The sequence below is a fragment of the Botryllus schlosseri genome, chromosome 11 (assembly GCF_051294905.1).
Source record: "Botryllus schlosseri isolate E-star chromosome 11, Bs_hap1, whole genome shotgun sequence".
In the NCBI taxonomy this organism is placed as follows: domain Eukaryota; kingdom Metazoa; phylum Chordata; class Ascidiacea; order Stolidobranchia; family Styelidae; genus Botryllus; species Botryllus schlosseri.
In genome coordinates, this window is record NC_137246.1 from 23,271,407 (window position 1) to 23,294,401 (window position 22,995).

At 39.3% G+C, this 22,995-nt stretch overlaps 2 protein-coding genes across 4 annotated transcripts; both read left to right on the top strand.

Annotated features, from left to right (window-relative positions):
• Positions 1-1,983: 1,983 nt before the first annotated feature.
• LOC145449651 (mevalonate kinase-like) lies at positions 1,984-4,025 on the top strand. The gene has a single exon (XM_080328048.1). It carries the CDS (start codon positions 2,399-2,401, stop codon positions 3,554-3,556), a length of 1,158 nt encoding a protein of 385 aa, XP_080184174.1. The 5' UTR covers positions 1,984-2,398; the 3' UTR covers positions 3,557-4,025.
• Positions 3,973-21,025, top strand: LOC145449650 (calpain-9-like). 3 transcript variants are annotated; one of them, XM_080328045.1, is made up of 23 exons: positions 3,973-4,115; positions 4,286-4,463; positions 4,542-4,611; positions 4,673-4,803; positions 5,604-5,728; positions 5,933-6,101; positions 7,733-7,816; positions 7,922-7,998; positions 10,698-10,775; positions 11,555-11,718; positions 13,207-13,376; positions 14,031-14,045; positions 15,193-15,404; positions 16,875-16,932; positions 17,502-17,525; positions 18,281-18,340; positions 18,731-18,788; positions 18,845-18,918; positions 19,026-19,094; positions 19,160-19,238; positions 19,675-19,791; positions 19,860-19,918; positions 20,252-21,025. In XM_080328045.1, the coding sequence occupies exons 1-23, from the start codon at positions 4,051-4,053 to the stop codon at positions 20,276-20,278; spliced, it is 2,163 nt and encodes a 720-aa protein (XP_080184171.1). In that variant the 5' UTR covers positions 3,973-4,050; the 3' UTR covers positions 20,279-21,025. The 3 variants fall into 3 exon arrangements, with proteins under 3 accessions (XP_080184171.1, XP_080184173.1, XP_080184172.1); XM_080328047.1 differs by lacking the exon at positions 17,502-17,525; XM_080328046.1 differs by lacking the exon at positions 14,031-14,045.
• The last annotated feature ends 1,970 nt before the right edge of the window (positions 21,026-22,995 follow it).

Sequence of the window (22,995 nt, forward strand, 5' to 3'; positions counted from 1 at the left end):
CAACATGTTTTTTGGAAAGTATTTATACAATTATAGCATAAATTTACAAGGCCTTTTTTTGAAACACTGTTTAAAACATGTTTTAAACAAATCAGTGTTTTAAAGCACCGTTTGTTTTAAATGCAAACCTAATTGCGGCAGGCTGTAACGGTGATGCGAACCGTATTTATGCGCCCCTGGTATAATGTATTGTATACCAGTATCAATTCGTTATGGTTGAGTACAATGTGCATTAGGGCTCTTCAAAAATGACTTTTTTCTCAAATCGTACTGGCTACTTGATAAAATTTTTAGGTTACCTAACTTAAGCCTACACACAAAATTTGGTTCAATTCCGGCCAGTAACCGCTTTTGCTACAGGAGAAGAAAGTTTATATTTATTATATAAAAATAAACAATAAAAAATTTGAAAATTTTCTGTTCACCCCATGAAACTGTTAGGCTGTCTATAGAAACGATCCTCACCAAATTTGGTTCAATTCCAACCAGTGAAAGCGAAGTTATTGCCGTCGAAAAATTTTGATTTGAATAAAATAGTATTTACGGTGAGCACAACTATAATAAATAAACAAAGAATCGGTACACTTGACTCTGAACAGTCTGGCTGTGAAAAATGTTACGGTAGTTGAAAAAATAAAATAGAAAAAAATTAAACGATGGTAGCAAATGATCAATGAAGCAATGTTCGAGCGAGGTAGGGCAACAGTGTTAGTGTAACGACAAGAGGTGATCAAGTAGGGCTTTTTTGAATCTATTATAAAGCAATTCACGGATATGTGGTGGTAATGCATTCCAGATGATAGGTCCCGAGTAGTCGATAGATCTCTTAGTTAGGTTGCTATTGGGTGGGGGTAAGTAGATATTTCCTTTAGACGAGGATCTCGTGTAGTGGGAGTGGACATTTTTAGCAGGCATGAAAAAGTCATCAAACAGGAGACAACCGCGTGCAACGATACATCGCAGACAGAATGCTATAGATTCAGATCAATAATCAATAACCTCGAAATTTATAATAACTAATTTTGGGACCAACCACCGTTATGTGATTTTTTTATGTGTGGTGTCATGGATAAACCGCTTTGTTGATACAGGATATTATTGTTATTACTGCTGCGGTCGATGAATAAATCTGGTTTGGGGCAACAACAAATGCCGTTAGATGACGCATTTGCACCAAAGTCGAGCAGTCGCTATTTTGTAAACATATTACGTCCGCTACAGCAGACCTAGCGTTAGCGTAATCGGAACAGAAGATAATGGTACGCTACTCTTCTATGAATTCAGGTTCAGGGCACGACTTGCTGATTTAGGATCCGCAGGGTTATGTAGGTCTGCGCAGCGGCCATTGGCATCGCTTATTTTGTGTGGTATTTTGCATTGATATGAAATTCACGTACGATACGACAATAGTCCACGCTGTAGTTTTAGTTTACTATGCCGGATAATACGGCTACTACGACTTGGACTATGACTCCTATGAGCAGGACATTGTGGGATGGGAAGCTTTGACTTCCATAAATTCATTGACTATTCCTGATATAGTTAAAGTTCGACAATAGCTACATTATCAAACTGTTGATTTAATACATTTTGGATATGACGTCAAATTTTAAATGAGTTGCCCGTGTTTCCATTTGAAATATATTCATTTCTTCATTTTTAACAGTGTCCCAATCCAATTTTTGTACTTGTCCTTATCCCAAGCAGAAATACTAGAACAGGCAACCACATTGTATATACGGTAATAGAAATTGGTATATGTATGAAAGCCTGAAAGGTACCTGATTCTAGGGATTCACAATAAACTGAATAAAGTTATTCATTCTACTGTTCTACTTGGGTCCAAATTAAGGAACGAAAGCAATTTCCTGGCCATTTTAAACGTCTTTGAAAATGTCCATCATCGAGACAAGAGTCGCAGGCTCTAGCCTATATGGAATCTCGGTTCATTTTTTGAAATAAATCCTGCGTAATGATAGCTTTTCTATAAAGAATAATTAAGCAAATAAACAGAAAATCCTGCGTGACGTTGCCACCAATTCCATTCCGGGGCTCTAGTAAACAGATAATGGGCTGACTATAGCATTTCGGGTCTAATTGAGTTTTGTCATATCAATTTGACTTATGCCTTCTACGAACACATGCCACTTCCTTTTGATTGACTATTCAATCCTTATGCATGCGTCATTTTGATGTTTTTCTTACTATGTTTAATCCAAAAATTTTATTTACTTTGAACCAAGTTGTTTTGACTACTCCATATATATATATATATATCTTTTTATTCTGAACTGATTATAATATTGATTAAAACGAACTTAACTTAACCTATTACATCCAACTTCTATGTTAGTAACTTTTTGTCATTAGTACCCTTGGGAATAATCATATTCATCAGATGGCTGCAAAGTTTAGTGTTTCCGCTCCTGGTAAGATCATACTACATGGGGAACACTCAGTTGTTTATGGAAAAAAGGCAATTGCGTGTGCTATCGGATCAAGAGTTGTTGTGGATGCGGCCGTATCTCCCCAACTACAATCATCGTTGGTAATATCAATGCCATCTGTTCATCTGAATGAAGTTGAAATAATAGCGAATTTGACGGACTTGGAAGAAAAGCAAGATGTAATGGAAATTGTTAAAGTGAAATGCAATGAGACACTACAAGAATTAGAGCACACAGATTTTGCGCGAATTGCATTATCATGCATTCTGTATGCATATTATCATACACACCGCCAACGACAGAATTGTGGAGATAAAGGATCGACTGTCACAATAAAAATATCTTCTGAGATTCCAATTGGTGCTGGGCTTGGCTCGTCTGCCGCATTCAATACAAGCATTGCATGTCTGTTTTTAATCATATCGGGCAGCGTAACGAAACCTGGTGTGTCTGAGAAATTTTCAAAAATCACTAATGAAAATGATTTGAATGCTATCAATTCATTGGCTTTTGAATTGGAAAAAATAGTCCATAAGACCCCGTCTGGAATCGACAACTCAATTGCAACATTCGGAGGGGCCGTGTCTTTCCAAAATGGTGATATCATCCCCTTATCTAAGATGCCAACTCTGCAATTACTAATAGTAGACACTAAGATTACTCGAAGTACGAAGACGCTGGTATCTAAGGTGAAGGAGTATGCTGACAGTCACCCTGATGTTGTGTTACCCATTATGGAGTCACTAAATGGTATCGCTACGTCTGCCGAGTCCTTACTGGGAAAGTTATCTGATGATAGCAATAACGCACAATTGCTTTCGGAATGGTGCAGACTGATCACAACTAATCAGAGTCTTTTGAAGGCAATCGGGGTCAGTCATTGTGCGTTAGATAAAATATGTTTTATCGCTAATAAGTATGGATGTCCCGCAAAGTTAACTGGCGCTGGCGGAGGGGGTTGTGCAATTGTAGTTTTGGATTATTTGCAAAATAACTCTGACAGTATTTCACAACTTAGAAATGAGCTGGAAATGGAAGGCTTTGGGTGCATAAGAGCTTCTCTTGGCGGTGATGGGGTATTGGTTAAATCTACACAAATAACATCGTAGTTAGAGCCAAAGGTTTTATCACATTGCAAACATATGCACAATTGCACCTAATCACATGCAAATAGTAAATGGTCTATCAAGCTTACTGCATTAATATTGTTCATTCTAAGCATGGCAATTACAACCTTCAATTGCCAGCTACTCCTTAGCCTACGTGCTACCTTGTCAAAAATACCTGTCAGAAGCTCTGCAGTCTGCATTATGTGTAATTTAACATATCCTCTCCAGTCAATCACCTGGTCTATGTCGTTGTGAAGTGAATTTCCATAAATATTTGCCTACTGTTCCAATAAGGTTACACTCTCCGATTGATTCTCAGTCAAGTTGAATTACACAACAAGGCAGAATTTCCTCATTCGTATATTGTGGATGCTCCAGTTAGTATCACCGCAGTATAATTGTGTTATTTCGTCAATTGTTTTTTTTCTAATGAACGATTTATAAAGGCCAAACTTTGATGTTTTTGCAGTTTTGTAGGATATTTATAACCAAAGATGCCATATTATAGAAAGCAATATCGAACTACGGTTCCTGTGGACAGTGGATCTAGTATCAGAAGGTAAATTCAATAGCCTATACAATAATTTAGTCAATTCAACATATTTTCTTCCCTACATACTATTTCACTTGTTATTTTATGATTATATTTTAATTCTTGGTTGCCTTAATTTGAATTCACGCTTTTGTTCATATCTGATATTAGCCAGATTTTGTTAAATCTCGTTACAGATACCAACCCAGAAGAGCAGGTCCTAGTATATCGACGGATGGCAAAACCTTCCACGAAATACGGCAGGAGTGTTTGGATAGAGGTGTACTGTTTGAGGATCCAGAATTTCCTGCAAACGACGGTGCCTTGTTCTTCAGTCAAAGACCCCGAGTCAGTTTTGAATGGAAGAGGCCAAAGGTACGAGTGTTTGAGCATTGAGATTGTGCACATCTCACAAATTTGCGAACATTTCTAAATTTCAACATAAAATTGCAGGATATTTGTGATGACCCGCAATTATTTGTCGGCGGTGCCAGTCGATTTGACATCGAACAAGGAGAATTAGGTATACTTGTGCTTTGGATCTTTTAGTAACAGAATTGAATGTTGAATGCATATTATTCCAGGCGACTGCTGGCTGTTGGCTGCCATTGCTTCCCTCTCATTGAATGACGCTCTCCTATACAGAATTATACCTCAAGATCAATCATTCAAGCAAGGGGAATATGCCGGCATTTTCCATTTTCAATTTTGGCAGGTATAGCACACTAAATTCAGTACCCATATGCTATTTAAAAGAAATAGACATCGAATTATAGTTTTGTGTACTCAGCCGGTGATTTCTTGCGACCATATTCTTTCATAGATACCAACTATTTACATTCAAACCAAGCCTATAGACTCGCCTAGTCTTCAATAGCAGCATAATTGCTTGGTATGTCAAATAATACTCACACTCAATGATTGTAAGTTGATTAAGATGTGATATGATCGACATTTGCGAAAAAATTTGATACAGTTGAAGGCTGTCTGTTACAGGTTATTTTTTACTTCACTGCACATATACCAAATTCTTACCATCGTTTTATGAAAGCAGAACACACCATCAATATCACTAATGACGCATTTGGGTTTTTGTGGTGACAAAATAGTGAGTTTCTTCTAAATTTTGAAGCATGCCAAGAAGGTTAACGATGACGTGTGCGGTAACTATGTGAGAAAGGCACCCTCACCCTTAAAGTCTTTGTCTTCGAAATTGGTCCAACAACATTTGTAATTGCAGCAAATGCAACAAGTGATCCATGGGTTTGCCACATTTTGGGAATGATTTGCCTTCTTAAAAGTTCACCCTGGTTAATCTGTCAACTTTGGATTACGCACGACTTTAGCTTCACCATATTATATTGGTCAGCAAGCCAGCCTCCATATTCATATTTTTTGCGGTCTGCAATATGAAAAGGTTGCCGAACCCTACTACAGGGTTGATGTTGTATAAAAATACATATTCTCTCAAATATTATTATTATCTTTTATTAAAGAAGTCATATCTGTTCACAGTATGGTGTATGGACTGATGTCGTTGTCGACGATCTTCTGCCAACATACAACGGGAGATTAGTTTATCTTCATTCTGCCGAGAAGAACGAATTCTGGAGTGCACTTCTGGAAAAAGCATACGCCAAGTAACGTTTGCTGCATTCTTCCAAGCGCAGCCTAATCTACACTGGCGTTCAATAACATTTTCAACATATCTACATGCCTACTTGATGTATAATTAGAAAGTCGATATGATTAATTCCGTGTCATGTTAAGTTGAAATTTTGGTATTATAAGGCCAAGCCCATTCATATTTTCCTGCACCTGTTCTAATCACCCTATCAATTCAGGCTAAACGGCTCTTACGAAGCTCTGAAGGGCGGTAGCACTACCGAAGCTATGGAGGATTTTACCGGTGGCGTTACCGAAACCTACGAATTGAGGAAGGCCCCGAAAAACTTGTTCAAAGTGATGCACAAGTCTCTACTGAAAGGTGCCCTCATGGGGTGTGCCGTTGAGGTGGGTTGAGTATTTTTACTTTGCAAGTTGCCATTGACACCATCCTAGAAATTTCGTTTAAGATGCAATGTTACATTCTTGTAGAAACTTCATGTCTTGAGATTTTATCAGAGACGGATGTCGATTGTTATTTGCGTCATATTTAGTCACCGCTATGGGATATTAAGTCACATTGTTTGAAAAATTTGATTACTGTAATGGTTAATGTGAAATTTTCTTTTTACCTTGAAAACATGCTCTTGTTCGCCTCTGTCGCTTCATTCACAAGTCACCTCATAATGAATGATTTGATATCAATGCGATTGTTTCCTCCACAAACTGAAGGTAATGATTGAAAAGCTCTAGAGTTTGATCGACAAGTTTTATGTATGCCTATAGTCCTGTACGCTACGCCATGATATCCACTCACGTTTTCTTTTATAACGTGGTGCTGACTTTTAACGGAGCATTCAACGCACTAATGATGTCCGTATATCATCACAGATTGTAAGCGATTGTGTAGTAAGCTATTCTTTTATCTTGTTGCATCTATATGTCTCCTAGCTACCATGTTACCACTAAAAACGTGTTGTTGTCACTTACTTTGCCCTAGTTATTTGGAGTTTGAGTCCCTTACATTACAGGCATGTTCTTGGTGGTCATGGAAGGTTTATCATTTACCATTTGGAAACCTATTTTGGCACATGGCTAATGTGAATATTCATTGAGTGGCCCGGCTGATGGATCATGAAGACAATCCTATTTCATCTCTGTCCATTTATGTGTGCTGTCCTGTATTTGGAGTAACTTATCATATAACAGGATATGCATCTTCAAAGAAAAGATATAAATAGAGATTAGGAGTCATCAGAATTGATGTTTAGATTATGTTTACTTATAACATCGAAAATAGCAATATGTGGTGACCCCCGGCCTGCAGTAAACTGAGAGATGAACTTATCTTTATAAATTCAATTTCTAGTCATATTTTGTTATATATATCTTAACGCACACTTGAAAGAGTCATATTTTTCACAATTCGTTGTTTATAAGTAAGCACACCTTTAATTTGACACATCTTCAACCATGCATAGCTGCTATTCCGCTCGACTGTTCTACATATAGAATCACCCCGTTTCACTTTCTAACATTATAGCTTCTCATTTACAATTTTACGATCGAATCACACCTATTTGTATGTTTACTGATGGTCGATGCCTTGAATATATCTTGTTTCAAAATTTATTGAATCACGATTGGGTTGTGGTAAACCGATGGGTGTGGTTTTGCCATATTTTAAGGCGTAACAAGGCGTCTGTTCGGGTACAAAGAAACACAATGAAAATTTATATAAATTAGATTCGCAGTTATATGGCTTCAATCAATAGTAGGAATGCATTGGATATATCGTATTATGAAAATTGGGATGTGCCTAGGAAAAGTTTATCGGTGATGTTTTTCGTTGATGTTGTAGTACCTATAGTACATGTGGTGTCTCAATGTTCTCTTGAAACCCGTTATTGATAAGTCTTGGCGTGAGCAACATATATTAGCTCATCAGATAGACTTTATACACATTGGCTGGGAGCTGGACTTGCATATGTCTTGAGCAGCATACGATTGGCTACCATTGAAAGATTTATTTCATCTAGACTCAAAGTTCTAACCAAAGAGAATCCAAATTAGCAAACGGATTGATAATGGGACATGCGTACAGTATTACCGGTTGCGAACAGGTATGTAGTCAACTGTATAACATGCTGTATTAACCCGTGTGATATTGAAATATATCAAGAACTTGTATGATCTATGCAACGGTCAATGGATTCGATCTGTTTCAGTTGAGTAATAAAGTGCAGCTGGTGCGGGTGCGTAATCCTTGGGGGAAAGTCGAATGGAATGGCGCTTGGAGTGATGAGTATGTTTCTTATTCGTGAAAGCGTAGGCTAACGGTTGGAAATGAAGACTGTTGTACATGTTAATATTCCCATATTGTAGTACGTACTTAGGGATAACTTCCAAACGGTTGCAGGGATATATTAAAGAACACATTCCACAGTCTATCAAATCAATCGTACATTTCCAAGTAGAAGCAAAATAATCTGTTTGTTATCGAACAAAACCAAGCCACTGGTCAAAAGTCTCCAATCTGTATACACTTGCTGGAAAATCCAACGTGTGCTGTTAATTGTAATGAGGACATGTTCTCGATATTATGAAAGGGTCGTAATTTATTCCATTTGTCTGTTCTGGAGACCAACATCATCACTATGCACCAACCTAGTGTATGCCAACAGAAAGAATTCACAAATATGAATACATCATTCAAATGTATCATGAGGTTCGGTACTCCGAAACGTCCCTAAATGTATGGTCGTGGTTATTCTTTTCCTGAAACTAACTCACCAAGTATATCTCAGACACTGGGAATTGGTTGGTATTCTAAATTCTATGACAGCTAAACTACCGTATTGAGTGAACTAAATTCACGGTGTTCAGATTAAAATGAATCCAGGACGTTAAGTTCAGTGCCTGAACGTAATGGCCAATAGCGTGATTACAACAGTAGTGATTCCCGTAGTATTCCAAAAGCTTTGGTCATGCTGGATACCGCCTAAAAATAATAGATTCATCCCTGTATTAAATTTTGAATTGGTCTCAAGCCTGATCAATTTTCAGGAAAATCACATATTTTGAGTTAAAAATGCCTGTATGATTAATTGTCAAACTGGAAAGTCCGATATATTGCATGATTTATTCAATGGTAAACAGCTATAATGTGTGTGGTATCCAAGGTAGACTATCTGAACAGTGCAATGTGCACAAAAAGCGATATCACTCTGTTTACTTGGCAATTCCAAATTCTGTTTACGGTGATAATACACAATGATATATTTTTGACGTAATCTCCATCCAAATCATACAGATTATGTGCCTCTGGCATTGTAACTTTACAGTGACTCTTGATAATTCTTCTGTTCTCCGACATGAGAATACTTAATCATGTATTTTACTGATATGCTAATACAGCATGCAAACTAGTATGCTAAATATGGTATATGCCAAGATTTTGATATCACCAGTTGAATAGTATGAGCTATTTTTCAATAGCTATCACCAGAGGAGCAAGAAGAAAAATTTAAACTACGGTAGTATCCGAAAAATCAAAATGTCCGTGATGAAGTCAACTTCAACGGCTAACGGCCGACCCACAAACGTTTTAATAAGAACAGCGGCAGTAACAGTTGGGGCTGTAAATACAGTGCAGACAGTGGTACAGACACATCGCTGCATTGCTATCCCAGCTAGTTGGTAAGCGATGTAGTAGGTATCTGGACCAGTGGTGTGCATACAGCTCCCTGCAGAGAAAAATTGTGTGGATATTTCTAATTTAGCTGTTGGTTTGGCACGTTTGCCTCAAGCGGACTTAAAGAAATGACAAAAACACTAAATCATAAAAACATGCAAATAACATATTTTTCTTGTGCTCGGTATAATCTTCCTCCAGGCGTTAATGATTGTTTTGTGTACTTCAGCATCTAATTTTATTGATAAATCTCACCGTCAGCGTTACTAGTTCTTGATGGGATGATAAGCCTTGCAGTGCAGCTACTAGAAAATCTATGTGCGGGCCCATGGTTCGCCTGCATTATTTAAATCTGGCCCACTTAGAACAAGATTGCACTTCCCTAATATCCGTCTAGCTGTTGTACCATAGTTTGACTATACGATGGACTTCTTATTGAGGCGATGTAATAGTGTAATACGCAACAAGCCACGATGTTCAATCAGAAGTATGGTAAATTGACGAGGTTATAAAAGCAAGTATGGTAGAGAAATTAAGGATCAGCCCATCGCCAGTTATTAACTATCCATGCACTACCAATTCTTGGATGATTGTGTGTACGGAACAGTATAAATGTATGAGAAATGAAGAGTCGTACAATCAATTCAGGAAATGGTCCATTGGTCAAATGTGTACGTAGCCAACGAAAAGGATGTTTGTGTGGGGGAAATCTTTAGTAGGGTTAAAGATATACTTGAATATTGACAGCCACTGCATACGTCTGTGCCGTTCCAGTTAGAAAAATTAACTGTGACCAGTAACCAACACACTGTTTCTGGTCATCGTTGTCAAATGACTTCATCCGGACAACAGAAATACAGCGTCATTTTTCGCTATTAATAGGTCTATATTTAGAGAAGATAGCAGGTGATTTGACATCATAATTAAAGGCAGCTTGAACCCATGCAACGTTTGCCTATTCATCTATATTTGAGGCATCCAATTTCAAAGACTTCGCATGCCTCGAATGTACACTGTACAGCCCTGGTTTCACTGCTGGCTATCACCTTGTTGATCTCTATGACGATTTCCAAAATGAGGCAATCACACAAGTACATAGGAACAGTTCCTGTCTTTGGTACCGTATGCTCAAGTGCTGCGTGAGCTTGAATTAAGTTACCGGTACATTCAACATACCTGAATTGCTACGATCCTTTTCGTGACTTGTCCAATGTCCACTTGCCTGAATTTATTGCTTGAGGCAGTGTAATTTGAGTTGTTCGAAGGCGCCATTCTCCCTTGATGTAATGTATCTAAATTTATCTTTTCAGCTCGAGTAAATGGAAAACCATCAGCGAGTCAGAGAAGAGAAAGTTACAGGTCGATTTCGGTGATGACGGTGAATTTTGGTGAGTTTTGCATGGCCGGAAATTATAAGGTGATCATTAGCAATGGCCACAAGGGTTTGCGTGTTCAAATCCGAATCGAGTATTAATTGTAGTGCAATTTGAGTTGAGAAACAATCATTTCAAATACTGAAATTATACTCCCCTTTCCACCAAAAGTTTTATTATCAACGAGAATTATAGTTTCGATTCTTTCTTCCCCAACATGGGAGCTCTGAAACCTCACTTGATCGAAATTTACGTTTCTGTGAAGTCACGTTCGTCCCTCAGCATTGTTACCGAGTGCAATAACATAGTTATGGTCGAAAAAATATCAAATTATCTTAATTTGACGAAGAAATGGCGTTATTATCTTTGTGGTAGCAGAAAATGTACATAATTAGAAGGGAAAGTTTTGAATTCGCGTACGCCGGTGTCAATGTAAGGGAGACTTGAAAATTTCAGTTGAAAAATATTTCAGGAATCCCATGACTACCTCGAAATTGTAGCGATTCCAATAAATTAGATTATGACGTGGATATTTGTGGGGCAGTCTTCGCATGACGAAGCCGAAATTATGAATGGGAATATCTTCAGCAGGTGTCATGAGCCCAGAAATGCACTCTGGAAACAGGTATTGTGAAATTGAAAACGTATTGGCGAGATACTAATATGTTTTGAATGCAGACCGGGTTAGTTATTATATTACTCACTTGGTGCAGACAGTGTCTGATGTATATGCTTCTTTGTCTTTGGTACTGTGAAATACTTGAAACACACCTGTGTTTCGAATAATTTTGCAGGATGTCGTATCAGGATTTCTGTGCCAGCTTCACCAAGCTCGAGATCTGTAACCTGGGTCCCGACGCGATCGAAGACAGCGACCCGTCCGCTTCCTGGATCACCTCCCTTCACGAAGGAAGGTGGATTCGGGGCTGCAGCGCCGGGGGGTGTAGAAATTTCCCAGGTGAACATGATTTTGCTGTCTTTATTCCTTTGCAGTTGTTAATTTTTTTAGATTTGGCGCGTCAATATGTATCAAGATGAATTTGAGACATGATCCAGGGCAAATATTGAGCCGTCCTATCCAAAATTAAACTTGAATCGCTGACAGGTCTGCATTGCGACACAAGTAGAATTAAAAGTAATGGAAAATCACTTGAAAGTAGCAGTAGCAATTCCGATCACATTTAGTTAATCAGTTTTTATCAGTTATTTTATCAGTAGTGGCTACTTTTGAAATTTAAAAATGAATCTTCGGGACTAATGAAAAAAGACAAGTGATACTACAAACAGTCACGATCTTCGAAAATATTTTCATTTGCTGTAATGCAGGGATGATATTTGGTACAGCTCTCATGACAATTTTCAAAGTGATGCAAACTCCATTACAGAACTGATTTATACTTTTCAAAGCTCACAGTGTTCCAACTGGAGTAGTCTAAACCCAGCCACTTGAGTAAGAATAATAGAAGTACATTGTTAGTGACCCACCTCTGCAGTTCTTAACCGCTACATGTAAAAGGGGTGTTTGGGCTTGATGTGGATTTCAGTTCTTCTTATGGAATTTGCCTTTGTTTGTGTCTTGTTTACTTTAAGCGGCAGCCTTGCGATTTGCTATTGTTATCGTTGCCTCTGGTCATCATTAGTTGCTATCACTTATCTGTTAAATTGCAACTTGCTTTTTCATCCATACAACAATAGCTGTCAGTCGAGCTCTTACTTCATAGCCTACATAACTTTAAACAAAGACAGGTGTTCCAGGACTTGTGCATTGTGTTCTTGGTAAAACCTTTGTGTAGATGTCGGACGATGGCTACGAACTCATCAAAAGGAGGCATTTATCCGTATAACACGGTAGAATGTCATACCGGCACATTATCAGTTTCGAGGTTTCCGTCGATAATAATAGGATGATATTTCGTTTCAATCAACGACACAAATATGGGTATCTTTCCGTCAGACTTCACTAAGGGTTCAATATTGATGAGAGCCCCACCGATATCGTATTTTTGATCCGATTCCAATAAAACCGATGACGAGCACCTTCCCCAATAACGCCGATATATTCAGCCGGTATTCAAAAGATATGGCATCTAGTTAACTCTCATTTCCAAAGCTTTCAGGCATTGATATGAACAGCTTTACAGCCACTGCTGTGCTCAGACATGAAAGAAATTAGAAAGGCCCGTATCTGGATGCCTGTAAACTATAGGAAAGAAATCAATATTTCCAGTCTGACGTTGACAGTATATAGTTCTTTGACTAGCGTGTTGGGATGTTACGAAGATTGCCTATTGTGGTTTTTCTTTCAAAGTGTGATACAGACTTAATATAATCGGCTGCGGTCTAATCCTGATTATTATGATGTTCCCTCAATATTTTTCGTCATACAGATAATATTTCTTGTGCTCTTCAATGCTATTGCTACTTACTGAAATTGTGCCTATCACAGACACGTTCTGGATCAATCCCCAGTTTCGTCTGACCCTGGAGGAGGAAGACGATGACCCGGATGACGATGTCGAGGGATGCAGCTTCCTCGTCTCTCTGATGCAGAAAAATCGTAGGAAGCAAAAGGCAAAGGGCCTGGGAATTTTGACGATAGGTTTCGCCTTGTATAAAGTGAGTGTCAAATCGCTAGTTCTTTTTTGCAAAGTTTTTTTCACGAGGCAATCGATACCTACATTTTGATACAGTTTTTCTGTGCATTAGACCAGTGCTTTTCACTTCTGTGTCTTCTCACTTGCATGGGGCATACCAGGACTCATCGCAACTTGCAATTGATAATGGGACCTTGTATATTTTTTAGTCAGATGCCAATGATGTTGAGACTCAATAGGCAAAGCCTGCTTTTTTCTCTGGTCATCAGCTTGGCTAATTCGCATCAATATTAGGTTGTGGTATATAAATTTTGTGTAAACGTTGAAAGGGTGTAAAAACGCTTGAAAAGGTCGGCAAGCGCTGACCACCTGACAAGAGCAAGTTTTCGAAATGTCTCCGCGTAAACCTTTTTTATTACTCATTTTTCTATCAACATTCACATCTCTATCACTGTACAGTATCTGACTTTGTCTTATTGAGCAAAACAGGACTGTGATGAACAATTGATGGGAATTACTTATAGGCTTATACCAATACCAGTCAGTATGGTATTTCAGCCACAGGATTGTTTTTTGTTGTGTGTGTTATATTTTAATTCTCATATCATTTTGTCGAACTATTTTGCCTGTTTACACAACGGAAGTAACGATGTGGCTTTGTTTTATCATTGTTCAGCTCACCGAAGAACAGGTAAACAAATTAGATGATGGTTAGCTTTGAGCCGCACCTGCTTTTTGGTTTGTGCAACTTAATCTTGCGCTAATTCTGCGGTGTCTTTGGTGCTGGTTTTGAGTAGAATGACCTAATTCCACTGATTTTAAACTCACGCATGCTGTTATTAATAATTAATGTAGATTCACAATTGTGGTATATCATGCAGTAGCGTAGGCCTACAGTGTAGACTATTCATATTTTATCAAAGTGTAACCCTGTAACATTGAATCGATCTGCTTAACACCCTCGGGAATGGAACAGATACACTCCAGTTGTTATGAACCCATTGGTCGCCAGCCAGGGGAATTCTACATCAAAAGTAACCTGGTCTTGCCTTGACTTTGACCTTATTTGGCCGCACAAATTTAATTCAAGATCAATAAATGGGTGTGCCTGCAGTACGCTAATTGCTAATCTAGTGCTGCTTCTTCTAATGAGTTTGCATGAATTAGAACTAGTTGTTCAACTTGATTTGCGCTTTGCTGACGCTAGAGTTTTGAATATCGTACTGTAATGCTTTACAAGTTTCTTCGTACTGTAATGAAATGTGATGAGAATTAATTTGTTAATCTATTTCATTTTCATCCACTTGACGTGGTATTGCCATCCCCAAAGGCATAGTCGCAAATGTAAAAGTAATACTGTGACCTTGAATATCTCATTCGATATGTGGTTAAGGGGACAGGAAATATAAGTTATGTTTACTCGCCAGGGAAAAGCTAATATCTCACAAACACCTTATGTTTGCATTTCGGAATGGCCGGTAACTGACTGCCTGCCCCAACCCCTAAAATCAATACCTTGGTCAATGGCTGACTGTATTGGAATGAAATTACTGCATTGAGGAATTTTGTTCCGTTTTTCTCTTCGGCAATTGTTGAGTTGCTTCTACAATAGATTCAACTTCTACTTCGATAGCACATCGAATTGTGTTATATTTTCTTCAATCTTTGTCCTTAACGGGTGAATTGTGTTTTGGTGATGGTACTTCTGGTGTATTTTGAGTTGAAGTTACTTATTACGGACTAAATTTGGGTCGGTAAGTGAGCTTGATAATAGCCCGATGCAAATCTGCCTTGCTGCGTCTGCGAAATCTGAAGGAAACATTCTTTTCATCCTGTAGCTGAACGAAGCCGGGGATAAGCCGCTTAAAAAAGAATTCTTCCTGTACAACGCGTCTACCGCGAGGGCGAAAAATTTTATCAACCTCCGAGAGAATTCGGAGCGGTTCATTCTTCCGCCGGGCACTTACGTAATCGTCCCGTCTACGTTTCAACCCAACGAAGAAGCGGACTTCATTTTGCGGATATTTACAGAGAAGAGATCGGGCACAGCGTAAGTTGCTGTTTTATCAAACAAATCTTGAAGATACAGAACTTCAGTATGCAATTGAATTATATATACATATTCAAATAAACGCGAATATTTCCCGTCTGACACGTGTCAGGGGTAATCGTCAGCAACTAGATACCGGTAATTGAATAAAACATTGTACATCAACAATCGTATCACATGCTGTTACTGGCATGAAAATTCGAGCAATCGAGGCAATAATGCCAATATCAATATTTCATACCATCTCTTCGTTCTGATAACTAGGATCTTTAAGATAGCGTAATGGTGGAGCGTCAGGCTTCTTGATCGGTTGGTCGTAGGTTCAATCCCCGGAGACTTGATTAGTAAAACTGGTATCCATGACTTCCCCGCTTGGCACCCGGCAAAACCGGGATAGTATGGAGGGTTGGTGCAAGACTTAGAGAGCCCTAAAAGGCTTTATCTGCGCATTCCTTGTCAATGCACTCATGGTATGCATATGCACAGATTGTGTGTATGTATATCGTGAGTCGGTGTATATGCCGCAAAAACATTGATGCGAAAATATACAACGTTCTATTTCTTTCATGCCGGGGAATTGATATTTGGTGATACGTTTTTCAATCCTCTACTAGTTGGTAATGATAAGCCCTGACGAGCGTCAGTCCAAAATATTGGGGTTTATTTCAAAATATTATTTCTGTGCCCCCAAACGTAAATGCGGCGCAAAATAATTTCAAATGCCGTAAAAATACAGAATCGCGAAACACTTGTGGAAGCACCGCAGTGTTTATGCCGTCGAAAAGAGGAAAGCCGGATGTATCGCCGAGACTGCGCGCGTGTAAATGCTTTGCGGCAGTTGTTTTGTCACGCAGGAAGCAATCGTTTGCTTATTACAACTTACGCGGGTTCCTTTACGTAGACGGATCGTTTTATTTCCTCGACCGTCGATAACGAACAAGTAAATTTTGAATCGTGTGATGATTAGCGCAGGATGTGAGAGTCACTCCTGTGTCAGAAACTTCTCATTTCGATTCTGTTGCCGGGGTGGAGATGGTTGAGTTTGATTTTTTGATCTGCGAGAGATTTATGTAGAAGGAGTGTGTTTGACATGTTATGCTGCTTCCTTCCCCATGATGACGAGTGAGTTTCGACAGTAAGCTAGTAGCCTACTCGAAAGGAATTAATATCTACATTGGACATCATGCTGCGTGTTTCGTGGCACACTCGTCTTTCGATAAGATGTAGACTAAATTGACTCAAACTTCAAGATTCAAACTTCTTTTTCTGCCCCAGTAGGCTCTCTAGCGTTAACGGTATGTCTAGTATACTCGGCTTGACCGGCCAGGTCTACCAGGGGACTTCTTTATCTGATTTTGGCAACACTGCAATGTCATTTCATTCTCTTCTGTTATGGGTGGGATTTCTTTAGTAGCACCGTGTTATCAGTACATTTTTATGTTTGTTTGTCACCTATGCATTACTTTTCAGTGAAATGGACACCGCCACGGAACTTGATGAGAATGTAGCCCGGCCTGTCATCACCGATGTAAGGATTTATGTTCTTTCCGATCATATTGCTTGCGGTTTCTTGACCCTCTCATGCAATATATGTTTTCGGCAGTGCTAGCCTGTTTAGGTCAAAGCAGTTTCTTACAGAGACTCGCCTGATATCAGTGTTCTCCAAGTAGGCCTACTGGTAGCTTGGGTGTGAAAAAAATCACCATTAAATCAGCCAAGTAACGATCTCTATACTTCACTCGCAGATTACGCTAGTTTTACATGGTATCTCCAGAAAAGTCTTCATTGTGCCAAGTTTTCTTTCGAACCTCGGTCCTCCAAGATTGATTATGATAAATAGTTTGTCAACAGTTTTCATTCGAATTTGACAATGGACTACACCATTCTGTGTCGCTAGCATGAGATCATTCTACTACGGGTTCCATGCTACTTCATGCTATTCGTCCATTGATTTGTTGCAACGCGCCAACTTGAATATTGGTATTGCACTTGCTGCATCAATATTCATATTCATTGCGGTTTTGGGTTCCGTGCCTCATTACTGTCAGGCATCTCCATTGTGCAACCGCCATATGAATATGTCACATTCATCTTCAGCCTCGCCATCGCCGAGATAAACAGGTATATTTCGCTAGACAGTACTTGCACTGGCTTTCCTCGAATATTAATTCCGCGGATGTTAGCTTTTGATTTTGGTCTTGTCATGTGCGGATGACTAGCGGGTGTTTGTTCTCGTCTTCTCGATATATAATTAAAGAAAATAACGGGTGCCAAATTTATCATGCATGACGTAATGCATCCCTAAATTGGTTTCTACTGGTGTCAATATAACGCAGCCTTAACGTTAATAATAATAGGCATCGATAGTTTGCATGCTTTGCTAAAACTTGGTAGGTAATGCAGCCCACTGTGTGAAGTTTGAATTGATACTTCTTGCACGTTTTTGAAATTTTGCCAGTCGCCTCTATGCGACTTAAAACAGGCATATACTTTCACTGAAAACGGCATTGACAAGTCTTTCTGATGTGGATCTGCCCTAATCAGATGAGTGTTTGGTTGATTTCCTCGCTTTTATCAAATGATATGGTAGTTTGCATTGACACTGGAAACTTTGTGGAAATTGGTGCTGGTGATAGAAGCCTACTTCATTGAGACGTGGTGTCGGGAAATGTTGTGTTCCGAAGTAGTAGAGATTGATAGTCGCTAGATATTTTTCATTTATCACCAATCAAGCTATTTCACCCCATGATACACCTTATTTCATTTTAGCGCAATGTTTTGCCGATGATCTTTCATCAAATGTTTGAAGATTTTTCCGTTCAACTGCGTAGTCTGTCTCTTTATTATAGTTGGTTTAATATTTGCTTTGTTTACAGCAAGAGTCTGCGGACCACGACAGCAGATTCAAAAGCCTCTTCGAACAGCTTACTGGAGACGTGAGATTTTTTTTCGAATTTAGTATCTGTTCAAGTAGGTTCATAGCCAACCGCACAATCGAAGCCCTGCAACACTGTCAAATTTTGAAGTTGCCATTCCCATTGATGCTTCTGAATTCTATAGGACCAAAACTGCAACTCTATGCTGCTTCAGCTCGATACAGGCCTTAGCTCTTGTATTCTTACCTATGGTAAATGAGAATTTCCATGCCTGCAGAATCATTTACATTGCAAGTTGAGACTCTCGACTCAAATTGTATATTGCTTTTGTGAGTTATTCTCTCATGTGATAATATCTGTCCAATCTCAACAATTCTCCACAAGATTAGTCTAGCTCTAGAAAACACTAGTCAGATTAAAGTTATGATGCTACTTGAATTTTATTCATAGGATGGTGAAATCGACGCGTACGAATTGCAAGGAATCGTCAATTCCGTTATCAAGAAGAGTAAGATTATAAGTTTTCCAGACGTGGGTCTCGATAATAAAATGTTGTCCGTACAGATACGGAACACAGCAACAGCAAGAGTACAGGATTCGGTATTGAAGCTTGTCGAAGCATGGTGGCGCTTATAGACGTATCCTTTCGTATGCGTTCATCGAATTGTATTTATATTTATCAAATTAGGCCGGCCTGTTGAATTACTTTGCTCCGTGTCAGTTTCTTTAACCATTACGTAATTAGGAAACTCAATCCGGCAAGTTGGATTACGAGGAGTTTAAGAACTTGTGGATCCGGGTCCGAAAATGGATTGTAAGTATTTTGGTGTTGCAACGTTTTCCTAATGCCAAGGTAACGGCAATGGCTTCTCGTTGCAGGGCATCTTTCAAAAGTTTGACAAAGACAAGAGTGGTGCCTTCGATTTGTATGAATTGAGGGATGCCCTGGCTAGCGCTGGTGAGTGACACCCTTCTAGCTCTCGTCCAGCAGACCATTATTATTGAATACATTCAGCAACTTTATCGCATGCTTTCGTATTCTTGGCTTTACAATAGTGTACGTTTTTGCGGTGAATTGAACCTTCACATTATGATGCGATCATAATTTGAGATGTTATCTGAGCTCCAATCCACACAGTAGTCAATGGGTTTGCTACTCTGTCTGCAATGCGTAGTCTGGCGACAGGCAATGCGGCTGATTCAGCCACAGAGCACATCTGCGTAACTGGTCTTGGATAGCCAGCGAATTCCTTAAATAACTTGTTCGTAAACTATCAAACTATCAACTACAACTGTTCTCCTCCATCACCCTCCACTGCTTTCAAGATTGACAAGGCTTCATTTTGGTTCCTCTCAACTTGTGCATCTATCTGTATTCGTTCGACTAAATTCAGGGTATAAGCTGAGCAGTCGCTTGTACGAAATGCTCTGCGTCCGCTATGCTACAAAAGAACTCACCATAGACCTTGACGACTTCGTTCTGCTGTCGGTTCGATTGGAATCCATGTTCAGTAAGCTCGAATGAGTAGGCACGGGCGGCATCAAAGTCAATTTACGTTGTGCCTGTACTTTAACACAGAATCCTTCCAATCGTACAAGAAACGAGGCGAGGATAAGGCCACGATATCGCTTGACAAGGTGAGTGCAATATCAGTTAGCCTAATCGATATAAATTTCCAAAAATGGCATCACCTTCCGAAGAGACTGGTGTTGTTTACAAAATTTACCGCAAAAGACTTTCATGCAAGTCTTATCCCTACTGCGTGCCCAATAGTACAACTACTGGAGCAAATCAACGTACGCAGATAAAAACTAATGTGGTCGAATTTGACACAACAATATATTTTCTTCTATGACAATGTATAATTCCGAGCAAGGTGCTGTAACGCAGTCTTAAATTGGTGCAATCGAGAAAATCCAAACTGACAATGCATCTACCTATACTTAACGACTCGGTGTTTTATTTTTCAGTGGTTGCTCACCACAATGTACTCCTGAAGACCTCACGAAACCGACCCGCGCCATGTTTCTCAAAGACTTCTCATCCAGTTTTGCATGCAGTTATGTGTCATGATGAGATAAGGGTAACTTATTGCAGTTTCATTAGCTATGATTAGATTACATGAGTGTTCGCATTGACGTTATGCATCTTGCTACGTTGAAACGGGTGAAGAAAATTTGATGTTTGGGACTGAGGTGTGGCGTAAAAAGGTTGCCATTGTGAAATCGCAAACGCAGTGACCTGCTAAGGTTGAAAACACATGGCTTGGCTGTGTAAGAGGGCCTGTAGCACCTCTGGCAACACGCACCAGTCTGAAGTTCCTGTTTAATATTTGGTGTATCGCCATAGTTTCTAGAATCAGTACTTTGGTTTGTTGTTTGTTCTCTTTATCATATGGATACGTACTCTCAACTGGTGTAATAATGAATATCGTACCGCTGCTTGTAATTCCACCATATAATTGCTGTGGTTGTGTTTGAAACCTTTTTTGCACTATGCTTCACTCCGATCGATTAACACGATGCACTTGGCTCAGTGTTTTGTTTCCTATGTTTTCTCTTGGACTGCCGAATGTGCATCGCTGGTGTTTTGTCGTTTGATGCTTGACATCCAAGCCAACTTTTTCGTTACCCGACTGTGAATGGTCTTGTAACGTTTGAGGTTCGCTTGGTTTTGCGTAGCGTAACGTTTGTAGCATGTCACGAAACTCATTTGTGTATCAATAAATTCATTAATTGGAAGTACATTTTGGTCAGTTTATGGCTGTTTCGGTATTTTGGAGAGATTATCGTCCTATCAGCCTTCTGCAGTTTGTGTGTATGACTGAGCAAAACAGCAGTGTAATAGTCTTACCTTCTGCACCTTGTAGATCAGTGGTGCTTGACTGCCGCTCCGTCGAACAGTACCAGTTTTGCTCAGGCTACAACAGGTGCATTTTCGCACCGGTGATAGCCTGATAGGGCATTGTTTTTACGCAACGCGATTGTTGAGTGTGTTATTGATGATTTCACCCTTTCAAGAACACCAGAAGATTGCGATACAATGAAACGATAGCAAGGAGTCGAAACGACTTGGACTTTGAGATCAGACACCCACCTGGGCCTAGACCAGTGGTTGCCAACCTTTTTCGACATACAAACGGGAAATGTATACAGCTAACTCAGATTGCTGGTAAATTGACTGAAAAAGGGTTGATTTCCGCGCCGATACCTGAAAATCCCGGATTTGATATTAGTTTATGGCGAGTTGACCTTTTTTTTTAGTTTCCCATTCTCACGTAGGGGAGACGTCGGGGACAATTGTAACACTTTTTGTATTTTCCAACATTACGTGTTTTTCTCGTGGAAATTTCACTTCCAAAGTTTTATATAAAGAAGCCAACAACTCGATAGTTGATATAAAAACTAAATTGGAACTCAAATCAACAATCTATCATGGAAATTTTGGTTCGCATAAATCGCTGCTCAAATGTTACAATCGCCCCGTACCCAGGGGCAATTGTACCACCCTAGCGGGGCAATTGTAACAGTGTTATTTATAACTAAAAACAAACGAAATGAACAACGAAAACGGGAGCACAAAATGTAACATTGTATGAAACTAAGGAAGAGAAGTTTGAACGCTTCCAGGCTACGGCCCATCGCACTTATGGTATCTGAATGCAATATCACCCTTCGTGTCTTGTTCAAGTTTAAAGTGTTCAAGAGACACATTCATTCCATCATCTCCCTACACAATACACATATTCGGCCTCTTCTACCAAGGTTCTGTTCTTCAGCGTGCATATTGGGTTGGTCATTCGGTCACCTGCGAAGGTGCAAAATCGACCTGGCTAACATATCTTGGTTAAATGGGCCGATGATAGTATAGCAAAACGTGGACGCAACATTGTGTGGCGTCAAATCTATAATGACATTCTTCTGTGCTGTACAAAATTTAAATAAATTGTTCACATCAAATATCAAAATGTAAGTGGGCCATGATAAAACTCAGAGGACGAGGATTCAGTCATGACTCATGACCATTGAAGTTCGACACACCAAAAGTCGATCAACATGAGAAAGGGTGGTTGAATCACGAAAATAACTGAACCGTCATATTCACATCACCACTATTGCTGTATGACCGTTTCGACAGATGATCAATTGATCATGTTAGAATTGGTATCGCAAGGTAGTATCTGTTTTGGTGAACTTCTGGCTGTTGCAAGATTATCTGCAGTAGATGAATGGTAATACCAACATATGAACAAAGACATTCAGAGTTGATAACATATTGTAACGGGGCAAAAGTAACAGAGTGTTAAGATTGCCCCAGACACGCTCGACCATGATTAGTGTCTCAGTATGGTATCTTCCCGACGATGCAAGTCCTATTCTTTCCATCATCACGGTAGACTATGGTAACATTGTTCCAGCTACATATATCACGTTGTAACTACTTGAGGTCAGGGTTGTAATGACTCGAGTCACGATTTTCTGATGACTCGAGTCATTTTCGCAAAATTCAGAAATGACTCGACTCGACTCGAGTCAATTTGTGGATTGACTCGACTTGGACTCGAGTCATTGCGCATGACTCGAACCAAGTCATATGACTCGAGACTCAGACTTCGAAGACCGACAATTCATTGTAATTTCGAAGAATAGTTAAGTTACCACACAATTGGAATCTCGACTATTGGTACTGGTACTTGAAATTGGCGACCACGAAC